The 13,629-nt window shown below is 41.7% G+C and overlaps 1 protein-coding gene across 1 annotated transcript in view; it reads left to right on the top strand.

The window, feature by feature from the left end:
- The window catches only part of schip1 (schwannomin interacting protein 1), a 134,946-nt gene that overhangs the window by 1,984 nt on the left and 119,333 nt on the right, over positions 1-13,629 (top strand). Inside the window, exons 3-5 of the mRNA XM_049726264.2 lie at positions 3,012-3,082; positions 3,271-3,357; positions 4,432-4,546. Coding sequence (XP_049582221.1) covers positions 3,012-3,082; positions 3,271-3,357; positions 4,432-4,546 — 273 coding nt within the window. The remainder of the gene's footprint in view (positions 1-3,011; positions 3,083-3,270; positions 3,358-4,431; positions 4,547-13,629) is intronic.

Here is a 13,629-nt window from a genome sequence, read left to right as displayed (position 1 = left end):
GCGTACCCCCCCACCCCCCCACCCCTCCCCGAGAGACACGTTCATCTGTCCAGCTATTACCCCATAATCAATGGGACAGCACAGTTTTTACAGCCAACGGGTTTAAGCAGCACCGGGAGGGGGTGGCGGCCATCTTTTTTTTTTTTCTTCCCTTAATGGGGTTAGGCATGAAATACACAGTGCAGGTGGCATTGTTGACGCAGCACTTGTAGCCGGAATGATGAAGTCATCCATCACCATCCGGCATGAGGTGGCTCTTGATCCGAGCATCCCGGCATGCAACAGTCTTAATCAGAACATCTGCTGGCAACACAGATGCTGTGGATCCAAGTAGGGGGGGGGGTGTCGTTTTTCGCAATTGCCTGAACCAAAAGTAATATTTTCACATCATCCAGAAGATCTATTATTTTGGCTTTCTGTGAGAATCAAAATGATGAAACCCTCGAGGTACGTTTTCTAAGTGCAATGTAGTTTGCTAACATCGACGCTAATGTTAGCCGCTAACTAGCCAAATAGCGTACCGGGACGGCTGTGGCTTTTTCTGAGAAATTGAATCAGCCTCAACCTGCTTCCTTTCCAGATGCTCGTGAGTCACCGCCATGAAAAGCAACTTCTGGCTTGCAGAGTTTCAATTTCACTTGCCCGCTAGCCAGAATACCATTTGGCCATAGCTTAGCCGGTGACATCACGTTTGACCCCTATTTGCATCAAGGACAAGTACAGTGGCAGATTGGAAAAGTGAAACAATGTCAATCATGAAAATATCCTTCACCGATTTTCATGAAGAATCTAACGACTCGACTAATTTCGGCCGCCCTAGTACAAATATATATAATATTCAATTTACCGTAAAAAGAAGAATCGTACCATGCTCAAGTTCCCGACCTCCCTGCTGATGAGTTAGGAATCTATCCCTCACTTTTAATGTTAGTCTATATTCCCGGGGATCTTAAAGAATATTCCAACTCTTGTATTCGATTTCATTAGTCGCACCTATGAACGAGGTAGTTTCCGTGGCTTCGTGTAGCAGCCATTGACTGTTTGCCATGTTTGTAGTCATTTCTCTGCCATTACCATGCCTGGCGGGGTGAAAGGATCGTCTCAATGAGGGAGCTTGCGCTTTGATCACTGAAGAAAAAAAAAAAAAAGAACCTTCCCATGACAGAAGCGAGTGTAGTAGTGTGTGTGTGTGTGCGATCAGGCTTTCACCCCCCCTCCCCTCCCTCACCGTATGTTAGCCAGAGCCTCTCTCTACCGGTAAATCGTAGCAGAGGGAATAGTCTCAAGTGCTCCATTTTGCATTTTGATACGCCGTGTGATCATGTTCTGGCTCTCCTCGCCTCGCGGATGTCTCTTTCTTCTTCTTCTGGTCCTTACCTTGCATTAGATATGTGACCCCCCCCCCCTCCCATCCTTATGCTCTTTTGAAATATTTCTACCTGTTTGCATGACTGTCTTTAAAGCACCACTTGCACTGCATCATAGAGAATTCTGATATTTTCAACTTTACTATTTATTTAGTAAGGATTCATTGAGAAGAACTTTTAGTTGGGATCAAATTTAACCAGTGCGTAAATATTGGTGTATCCTAAAAAAAAAAAATCCTCACATATTGAGACCATGTCGCCATTTTCATCATCTTTGTCTACTCCCACCGCGGCGCAGCCCTCCCTCTTGCAGATCGATGTTGATACAGATTGATGCAAAAGGCAGATAAAAATATGTACAAGATTGTTTTACTCCACACTTGGTGTGCAGGCGTTCCGCAGACCCAACTTTTTGTTTCCCAGCAATTAAAAAGTCGATTTTTGGTAATATGTACCTTTTAAATGAAATTGATTCACGCTAATTCCGAGCTAATGTGCGTCTCGACCGCCGCGGCTTCTCTTCATCAGTCACTTCCTCGTGTATCCAGCTGCAGCTCAGCAGACATTAGACCGATGCAGATGTTTCACGCTGCCAGTCCAATCCCGGGAGATTGATGCGTGTGTTGAACGTGGCGTGTGTCACCATTAATTCACGTGCATGGTTGGCGAAGATTACGTGCATGTATTTGAAGCACTCCAACAAATGATTTTTTAGCAACGCCTCCGCTAATTTTTCATCAGCAAATGACTCTCCGCGTATCGACCGGCCTTTTATTTAGACTTTGAAAATAATGCGATTGTGTTGTTGACGCGCACGGCCAGCAGGGGAGCGTGGGCGTTCGTATCGACATTCCATGCAATTGATTTGAACTTGCCGTCACCAACCGCAGCCGCTCACGCCCCAACTTTGAAGTGTTTTTCAACCTCTGAGGTGACCCCCCCCCGCGCTTTACGGCCGGTTGTAAACAAGCAGATGCCGCGGGACAATAACGAAGGCATCTGCAAAATAAGACGGGCCGCTCGGCAATCCGATGTAACTTTTAATATACGATAGTTCACTTTTGAAATATAGCCGTCGGAATTAAAAATTCCATTATCTTGTCATGAAGATGTAGTAGTGGCACGCTGAATTGGTAATGGATGGTGTTAGATGAGATAAATCCATATTCAGATGAATAGAAAAGCCAACTTTTGGGCGATTTATCACAAACGCCAATGTTTAATTGAACATCTGGCGAGAGAGAGGACTTAGTTTTTTTTTTATTAATGTAGCTTTGAGCTAAATGCTTTTTTTTAATAGACTTTTTCTTTTTGTTGTTGTTTTCAACAGTTGCCTTTGCAGATGTTCACGCACGCAAAGTTATGCATAATCGTCCACCAAATTGCTCTCTACGTTATTTACATCGGTGTGAACAGATCGACAAATACAGCCTTGTGACCAATAAACAGCTTTGAGAGAGACATGGTAAACTAAAATGGCTCTCATTAGAGCGTGGACCTCTTGCCAAAGGCTGAAAAATTCTCATTTGGATCAGCACCAAAGCCTTTCATAAACGGCCAACTCGACTCAATGGCTCCTTTGTCATGTCTGATTTTTTTTTTTTTTTTTAAATACATGTATCTTTTTTTCTTTTCTCCGGGCAGGACGAAGTAAAGCGATATCATCGCTACTGCAATCACAGCGGAGGAGGGCAAACGACTCCCAAGGTGGAGAGGTAAGTTTACACATACATTATTGATGCAAATTCATAATCAACTGAGATTAAAGACCGAATGTGTAACCTCTTGATTTAATTTAATTTGAATTAGCTTTTCTAGAAAAACCCTCTTTAAACCTAAATGAAAAATCCATAACTAATAAAACCTTGACCCTAGTGTGTTTCCCATTTTTGCTCATCTTCAGCTTCCCCCAGAGGAGCGAGGTGGAGGCAGACAACAGGCCTCATCGCCGCGGGCAACAGCAGCCCCACCTGGAAATCAAAGCTATTGTGTAAGTCTCACCCGTGTGGTCTCCTCGTTCTTCCAGAAGCCCGCTCTCATCATTATTTTCTCATTTGGTCACCTTGCACATGAACGGTGGGGTGTGCTCATTGACTCCCAGCTACTGTGTGGATTTAGTCGGAGGAGGAGGGGGGGGGCACGCTGCCACGTCACCGCTTTGCTAGGTGGAACGGGGCAAAATGACTTTGGCCTGCGGCTTTGCCTACCATGAAAGCGGAGATTAGAAAGGGGAAAGCCATTGTTCCTGCGTAGAGTTAATATGATTGCGGCGCAGAGGGCCGAGACCGACTTCCAGGGAAAGCGCCGGCTCAAGAGGGAATGGACACGAAAGGAAAAGTGAAGAAATTGGGCTTGGAGGGAAGGAAAGGGCAAAGGTAGCGCTTTGGGGAGCTTGGATTTCTGCTTCTTGATTCAATTTGTACCATTTCCTTCAGCTGTCTTTCTGCTCCAGCTGAGGTGAATGTGTTTCTCCGTCGGGTAATTGATGCGACACCCCGCGGCGGACCTCGGTGTCGGGGCCACTCGGGGGATGAAAGAAAAGTGGAGAGTGAGGGGGAACTCTCTCGGAGGTGTGGAGCCTGATGAGTAGGAAGAGGTCGGGATGGGCTGAACGCATTCCACAGGCGGAAAATAGATTAGGTTAATAAAAAAAAATGGACACGCAAGGAAGGGACATCATCCGTACAAGCCATAAAGGAGTAAATATATATATATATATATATATATATATATATATATATATATATATATATATATATATATATATATATATATATATATATATATATATATAATATATATAGATATAGATATAAATATAATTTATTTGGATTAATTATCAAACAATATATTTTTTTTTCACCTTGACCTTCCTCCTCCCTCTTTCTTCCATTTCTTCCAACGGATTCCCCTTCAGTGCATGTAACTACATAATATAATAATTTGTTTGATATAAAAGAAACCAGTGAAGTGATTAAATAAGGAAAAACAAAATGAACTTAGTACAATTATCTCTAATTATATCATTTATTTGCTCAGCACTCAAACTTTCTCCACTTTCCAGCATCCAGCGCGCATGGCGTGCCAGCGTGTCTCGTCGAGGGAGCTGGCAGGAACATGACAAGAACGGAAGCGGCCAGAGTCCCGACGACACCGTCACGACCACCGACCTTTTCCCGGTAAGAAAAAGACAAATGTTGTGTCGGGAGTCTTATCTGCTGTGGCGAATGGATCGACTAATAAAGGAGAGAGGGAGGGAGGAGGGGTGTTTACCTTCAGTGTCATCTGTAGCGGCACGAGGGTCACGGCGGCATAGGCGGATCGGGGCGCCAGCTGGCTCGCCGCCCAGATCCTTAATTAGCCCTTAATTAGGTAAATTTTCAAAGCTGGTTGATTGATTAATGAAGTGTCTTTGGCCGTGTCCTCCCCTGTCTACAGCTCCCCTCCCTCCTCACCTCTTCCCGAGGGAGACGGGGTAGAAATTAAACAGTGCTCACAGGGCATGGCATCCAAACAAAAGACAGAGGTGGTGAAGATAAACAGTCACAACAAAAGCTGAGACAAATGCAAATAAAAGATGCCTGTACATTGAAAGGAACAAAAAACAAAAACACACACATTGTGCTTGCACAGCGCCAGTCATGCATTTAGTGCAAGCCCCTTTGCAGAGCCAGAAAAATATGATGTCATGTCTGCATTCCCACTAGCGTCTGTGTGTAGCCACTAAAAAAAAAAAAAAAAAAAATCCCTTAACAAACAGATGGACCGGTCTCCTGTTGCGTGTGTGTCTACACATTTGTTTCGCGCTTGTTTGTTCTGCTCGAAAGACTTTGTTGTTCATTAGCGCAGCTGCAAATGGCTTCTTAACTTACAAAGTAACTTAAAAAACTTAAATGACACACACTCGCGTACACACACACCTCTGCAGCCAACAAAATGTCCCCCGAAAAATATGCCCCAGTTATTGAACCATGAACATAGTCATTATTCCATCCAGACATACATGTAGGACTTGAGTAGAAATCCACAATAGCTTCTGGAAAAATGTGTATCAGGGCTATTTTAATACTCAAACTGGGACACAAAAAAAAAAGATCTTTTCAGGGAAGTAGTGCAGGTGTTATTTTTTTTCTTACACTACTATATTCCACCTCATAAATGAAGGTTTTGCTCACAATGTTATGCTGAATGAAATTTTACAGGTATCGGTACTCGGTATCGGTGACCACTCAACAGGGTTATGAAACTTATTTTTGTCACTTTATCATTTTTTTCCTCGGAGGGCAATTATGACTGTCAACGTCTTCAATATAGGCTACTTAACAAACTGATAACTAGTTTTGAAATCAGAGACGAGTAAGAACTAGTTCAAAAAGATGAATAATAATTTTAAAAAATCCTAGCAATACCTCTTTTTAAAAAATGAAGACAATTTGCTAAATGTGTCTTTTCGGGCCACATAAAATGATGTGGCGGGCCGTATCTGGCCCCCGGGCCTTGAGTTCGACACCTATGGACTATTCTTCCTGCCGGTCTGTAAGGGGAGGGGGAGGGGGCGAGCTAGTGTGCAGGGTTCAAACACGCTTGATGAATATTTCATGAACACCGAGCGACACGCCCGCACGGGGTTTCTTGCCCTTTGCTTTCCGTCTCCAAACAAGAATTAAAGCTTTGTTTGTCAACTTAGCCGCAACTCCCCGGGAATCTTCTCTCGCGTGTATTCCGACCCGCTGTAAACTATTACCTTTACACCGAGGCGATGAGTCCGACATGCCCCGCTCTCGGCCTTCCGATAGTAAATCAATAGAGCTGACACTTTGAACACCCTGCTCCCCCTCCCCTCCCTTTTTTTTTTTTGTCCACCTGCGGGGGTTGAGTGCTCCAAACTCGTTGCTCTCCTGCAAGGGGTGTGTACCAACGCGGCCTTTAATAGACACGGCGTGTCAGCTCCCGGCAAATCAACACTATGACATTTGGACGTTTTACGACAGGGGACGCTTGTGTCGAAAATGACAAATTCCGGATTGTACAGGATGCTTACGGGGGAAAGCGCTTTGCGGTTTTATGTGAATGGGGAAAGATCTGCAGAGGCGGGACAGTTGGATGTAGCGTTGCCGTCGGTGATTATAAAGCAGCTTGTTTTGCATTTAACGACCGCAGCGTTTTGAATCTGACACTGAGCGGTGTTCCGGAACAATTTAGTCCGCAATTAATCCAGCCTATAGAAAGTTCCAGTAAGGCAGTTGAGTTTTTTTTTTTTTTATTTTAAAGAAAATATTGAATAGTTGGTCCATGTACCGCATTAAGTTCAAATAAATTCAACCATTTTCTCTGAACCGGAGCCTACCTCGACCGATTTTCGCCAAGATTGAACGGGCCGCCGCCAGACAGTCGCAGTCCGTTGGTTTCATTTATTGTAATGATCGCCGCTTTGTTGCCGATGAAGCGCCCAACGCGTCATTGCCCAGGAAGTAATAACACTTCTACTCCTCTGCTAATATTCGGCAAGATGGGAAATTGCCAACAAACGGGTTTGGGCGAGTTTGCGGTGTGGACATTGATCGGCTCCCGGCCATGCGACGTTTTTTTTTTTTTTTTTTTGACATTCCTATAGCAGAGAAAGTGTTAGTGTAAGCATTCCTGCATCCTTACGCTGGAGATCATTCTCTCATCTCTCACAGCCTTGCACTCTCACAAAGGCAAGTGACGGCTTCATCCATACCCCTAAAAAAAAAAAAAAAAAAAAACACACACACACATAGAGATGGGCGCACACACACACACAGCAGTCCCTCGTTTCAGCCGACAGATGCTAACAGATGACTTGCTTTATTGGTGTCACCCGGTGACTCATTTGAAATAAATTTATATACCTCTGCTCCAGAGTGACATCGATCGGGTTTAACTCATTTAATAGCCGTGCCATTTGCCTATTAGCTTATTTACTGTCAAAACTCATCCCGGCCGGCTTCCTGGGCGGCGGCAACATTTGTATGGGTTATGGCAGAAAATGTAATTGCTCGTGCAAAATATGAACTGGATGCCGTCCGAGTACGTCGTCAAGCGCGCCGCTTTTTATTATTTTTATTTCACGTTTTATTTGAGATGCACTTACGTTAAAGACGGGGATATTTAATCCGTGTTTATTAGGGGTTTTAAGCCCGTTACACGTAATAGAATCCGGGTTGTAAATCAGCATAATGTGGGAAGGTTGTAATGCTTTTGATTTTTATCTTTCAATAACTAGCCTCGAACGGGATGTGACTAATTGCCAAACTCTCCGAGCGCATCTTTGCAATGTTGCTCTGTAAAATAAATAGACGTTAATGGCGACCCTCCGTTTGGACATTAGCGATGCCAGGAACAATATCGATTCAACAAATATGGAAGTCCATTAGGTCTTAGATGTATTTAATGTTTAATCTGTCATTTTTCGTGTGCATGCCCCGCCCCCTGGCTCCATTATTATTTTTTTTTTAATAAAACCTCATATTTTACAATACAATAACTTGACGGCCGGCTTCCACCGTTCGGTGACGCTCAAGCAAAAGCCATCGATTTTGTAAAAAAACCCATCGGGAAGATTTCTCGGGGATTCATCACGGCCGGACAGTGTGGCGGAGGAAAGATGAGAGCGTGCTGATCACTCCGGGACGTGTGGCGGGAACGATGGATGGCTGATGAGCTGTAAAAGGGAGGGGGTGGGGGGGAGAACATGGAGTGGATTCTGGAGTGATGATCGCTCTGCATTAAAGTCGCCGTGAGATTACGTTTGTGAGTCTTCTAAGGTATATGTGTCTCCAGTCCAACTCACGTCTGGGGAGCAGACGGGCCGAATCGAGAGTGCTCTAAATCGGGTAATCGGAAGCTGAGATACCAATAGCGATTCGAGACTTCAAGCTTAGATTAGTACTTAAGAGTGATCCAAAAATGGACATGTTGGTGAGAACGTTCCTCAGCAAGCTTCATTGTCGTCTTGATGTTTATCTTTCCGACCTTTTCTTCCCTTGATCACCTCAACAACCCAAAGCATTCCTTCTTCGGGAAATATGAGCTGTCCAGCTATTAAGCTAGTGGACTGCGGTTGAGTGAGAGCGTTTAGGTCCTCCAGAGGATGCAATTCTGCAACTTTGGAGTTATGAAACCCTTTTTTTTTAAAGTTGGAAATGCAGGCAGTGATTAAGTGGCATGATTTCGCGGCTTCTGTTATATTTTCTTCCCGTTCCACTTTGTACCCCTCTTTAGCTCATAGGCAGATGGGCTTCGGTTTTCGTAGGCAGCCAGTTGGCCGTAATGAGATCCCAGGAGGAGATCGGAGTAGCGGCTTAAGGAGCAGAGGAGAGCTTCTACCCTGACCTCCGCCGATAGGAAACCCCCCCCTCCTCTCTCCAACTTGATCTCTTTCTATCATCTCGCTCCACCATCACCCTTCCCACCCTCCTTCCTCATTTCTCCGGTCATCTATTATTAATATCCATTAACAAGATCAGAGGCATTGTAATCCTCCTCCGACAGCATCCTTGCGATGTGGACATTCGGCTGCAAGGAGACGCAAATTGCTAGTTAGTCCTTGGAGGAGGATAGCAAGGTTGCAAATAAAAGGCTTCAACGTACGAGCCGGACTCAGTCAATCGTAAGATTTAATTTTAGCGGGTTGTGAATATGAGGCGAAAAGTACGGCGCGGTTGAGAAATGCTACGTTCGGATTTAGGATGATTTGCGCTAAGAAGAAATAATCAGGAATTGTATTTTAATTGTATTTTTTAACATCTTTGTCATATAAGTGGCGCAACACATGTCGACAATCAATATCACGATGCCGACAGCCAATCAATAAGATGATCGGTTATTCAGTCGGGAAAATTTCCAATCAATATTACTGCAGTTTTTCTGTGAAGGTCTTGTGTTGTATCATCAAATTTATATTAAGTGAGTTTATTATATTGCCCCCTGGTGGTCAAGGCACTCGGATTAGAAGGGGGCCCATTAAATTAAAGTAGGAAATCATGGTGAAAAATGTTTTGTTACTTTTTTTTATGGGTCACAATACTGTAGGGGGCCATTTTGCTCATTAAAAAAGTATTCCGACATTTTTGGCACTGTTTCACATAGTTGTGGGCGGACTCAAGAAACAAGTCTTACAAGTAGAAGCTCTCATTTGGTCCCATTCGAGGTCCGGTTGGCTTGACAACTCGATTTAAGATATCGTTGTTTGTTTTTAACCACGGACAGAAAACACAATCAGTAAAGTTGCTTTGAAATCCAACAAATTCTTCAAGGTCAACCATTAAGCACTTTGCTCCGTCCAAATTGCCGGTGCCAGCTCGTGTCCGCACGATCGTGTGAAGAGTGTTCAGTATGCGGCGGGAGCCTGCGGATTTGTCAAAGTCACATTTGATCTCCTTCTGGCCTTTCTCATGTCTTTTTGATCTGAGCCAGCACCAAAAGCGGAGGTGGTGTCCTCTCGTAGTGTGAGCTTCATAATGAGTTTCCACTCTGCACAAAACAGGAGAACATAAGGGAGATGAGAAAATACCTGGCTCGCCGTGTGTTTGTGCATATAAATAAGCCAGCGTGCCAAAACGCCGTTCGTGTTGGGGAACGTTCTTCGCCAAGGGCCTCGGCTTTGAAGCTTTGTCTATCATAGATTATTGAATCTTTGAAGCCTGCGGAGATACTTCTATTTGCATAATGCATGGGACGTCGGTGTAAAGGTTTCCCCGTATTGGCTTGTGTATTTATACCGACCGTTTTTCTGTAGGTCATACATAAGGCTCCCTTCTTACATCTTCAAGATGTTTACAAGAAGGTATTAGATGGATGTCCACAATGATTCATTTTTTTAAACTAGCTGTCATCGCGTGTAAAAACTGCAGATCGGGTCGGCGAACCTTCAAAATAGTTTCCCGACTCGGGCAAAAAAAGTTTTGACTTACCAGAAAAAATTGTCTGAAGAAAAGAAACTTAAAATCTAGGTGCAGACGTCCTCTAGATTAATTTGTACCACAACCACAGTCGTAAATCAAAACACTGAAATCATCTTTCCCCATTGAAATGAATGAAAATGACTTTAATCCGTTCCAACCCTACCCCTAAAAAAAATCTGTTTATTTATAAGGTCAAATTGCAGTTTATGATATTGTACTTTATTTTTAAAAACTACAATACTTACACAATAAAATAAAGTTTTGCCATTTTTTGCTTCAATTCAACGGACATTGTGCTGCTCCTTCTGACATATATGCCTTGCCCAACTGAAGGAGGTATAAAACAGACAAGTGGATCATTTAGAATTCATATGAAAAACACCAATCGGATGTCAAATAAATCATGAAGCATTTTCAAGTCGCCTGGCCAATAACCGTACACAGGAAACGCTGTTTATACGCAGCTAATGTAAACTGATGACTCACGAACATAATAGTGTGTGTGTGTGTTTACAGTAAAACATTTATTTTGAAAAATGTTATCAAGCATCAACCTCGCAATGTTCTCTCCAGCCTGTCGCCATTTCCTGAACCCGAAATACCTCGACTGCTGAGAACATGAAAAGGAATACGACAGGCGCTCGCTCATGATTACAAAGTGATTATTAAATTGTGCAGTGATTTTATTTTTTTTCTCTCTCTCTCTCTCCTGCTGCCAGTCAGCACATTATTACTGTGTTGTTTTAGCGTGACTGTGCTCGGAATATTTAATATCTTCGAGTTGCTGCGGCTTAGAGACAGAAGCTGCCACATGATTAGTACGATTTAATGACATCTAATTTGAGAAGTGTGGCTTATTAAACACACTTTTTTGTTTTTAAATTGCAGTACTTTTATCTTATTTTTTATATTTATTCATTGATTTTCATTTATATTTTCTTTTTTATTATTTTATATATTATTCATATATTATTGTATTCATTTTTTACATATTTTTCATTTATATTTTGTTTTTTTATTATTTTATATATTATTTTGCCAGGCTTGATATTTGCGGATAAATCAAATCAAACCTCTCTTAGAATAAAAATGTGAACTTTTAGTTCTTCCACCCAATCCGGCGCATTCAATTCCCTTTCTCCATAATAGCCATTTTATTTTGTTTGGAATTCCACTTTTGCTTGGCATAAATAATTATTTCAAACTTAGCTCTTAATAGACCAAACCCCAGTTGAGTAAATGCCCTCGGGTACTAAATACGCTAACGTAAAAAAATAAGCCAGAGGCTATTTTAACCTACGCAATTCCAACTGCAAATATGCGTAAACAACATCCATTTTCCATTTGTGTCAATCTGATCATGAGTAGAAAATTAGAAACATCGCTCAGTGGGATTCAAAATGATTTTCCTCTGGGAGGCCTTTATCTATTTGTTGACATCCAAACGAGAGCTACTGTATCTCCTCTGAATTATTGGAAGCGAGCCAAACAATAAGAAGAAGAAGCTGCCAGATTATGAGCTTAGTTTTTAATTATCTCGCAACTCCATCGTCTCCTTTTACGACTCCTCATCGACTTTCCCTATGAAATATCGTTATTTTTCCGAAGCCTTTTAACTGATGTCTTTTTTTCGATTCATGCTTGTTCTCAAAACATCTCATGGTGCAACCTTGCCCACCTTCACCATGATACAATGCAATTACGGCTTGTGAATTACAATGCTGTCATGTTTGCGCCGACAAAAGAAGTCATTATCTCGTTAACTCACGATAAGGCGACAGTGGGGGTGTGTGTGGGGGGGGGGGATCTTAATTATTGTGACGATGAGGGATAACGTCGCACACAAAGACAACAATGTCACGCAAACTTGGATGTCCTTTCACTGGACTCACCTCGACAAGTCAGTGTAAATATGTCATAGCCAAGAGTTAATTAATTTATAATTTACAATTATTTTACTTGTTGCAAATTAATTATTTGGATATTCTTTTAAGTTGAATTATTACTGTAATATTATTATAAATAATAATAAAAATAATATTCTTTTAAGTTGATTTATTACTATAATATTATTATAAATAATAATAAAAAAAATAATAATCCCTTATTATTATTATTAATAATAAAAAATACAATAATTATTATTATTATTATTATTAAAGTACTGGAGTTTTTTTGACTTTTTCATATTTTTTCTCTCGCTCTTGAGTGCTCAATCACGCATGATCTATAAATGAAATTCAGCTTTTTAAGGAAGGTGTTAATATTAATTATTTGGATATTCTTTTAAGTTGATTTATTACTGTAATAATAATAAAAATAATAATAATAAAAATACTAATAGTCTCTTATTATGATTAATAATAAAAAATAAAATAATATTTTATTATTATTATTATTATTATTATTATTAAAGTACTGGAGTTTTTTGGACTTTTTCATATTTTTCCTCTCGCTCTTGAGTGCTCAATCACGCATGATCTATAAATGAAATTCAGCTTTTTAAGGAAGGTGTTACAGTGATGGCAGCATTGTGCAAGCCTGTTGGAATGTGTGTGTGCGCGCACGCTCGTGTGTGTTTTATTTAGCTTCCTCCATCCCAGACGGCGAAGTGAACACAAGAGCCTATTCTGGTGTCGAGAGCTGTGCAAACACACAACACTTGATGCCATTCCGGCCCTGGCAGAGCTAAAGCTCCCATAATTATTTCTTGTTTGGAGGGCAAACACACTGGAAAATGGGTGTCACTTTGAGTTTCGGCATGGGATGGAGTCTTTGTGGTTCTCCGTCAATGGCGTTGTCTCTTCACTCTTTCTCAGTCATCTGTCAGTTTGAATGAGAGTTGGAAAGTGGGTTTGTGGATTTTTTTTTTTTTTTCCTGGAACAGCGGGAGATGTTTTTTTGTTTTTTTTATGGGGGGGTTGTTTGAAGCTACATTACATCAGCCGCCTTCCAAATCCCTTCTGTCATTCTTCTTTGAGGAGGAGGAAGGAAGTCAAATTCCACATAAGTGTTCAGTAGATAACTTATGAACACAGTATGCGCCGACTTGACGTAAGGTTTTAAGACAATTAATCAAATTCATTGTAATACAATTCAAATTTGCAAATTTTTCTTGAGCATGCATTTAGTTGGGTTCCTGTTCCTGCAGGAGCTCAAACACGGGGCCTTTTTCACCTTTGCATTATGAATGAGTGAACTGTGAATTTCGTGTTTTATTGCTGCCCTGGAACCTCTTTGAGACATTTAGCATGTCAGCTTTTTACACCTTCGCTTGAGCCAAAGCGCGAGAGTCTAACAACCCGTTTGTGTGTCCGTGCGCATGTTTGCACACA

The sequence above is a fragment of the Syngnathus scovelli genome, chromosome 7 (genome assembly GCF_024217435.2).
Source record: "Syngnathus scovelli strain Florida chromosome 7, RoL_Ssco_1.2, whole genome shotgun sequence".
In the NCBI taxonomy this organism is placed as follows: domain Eukaryota; kingdom Metazoa; phylum Chordata; class Actinopteri; order Syngnathiformes; family Syngnathidae; genus Syngnathus; species Syngnathus scovelli.
Note: the sequence above shows the minus strand (reverse complement) of the source record. Positions and strands in the feature narration are given on the sequence as shown.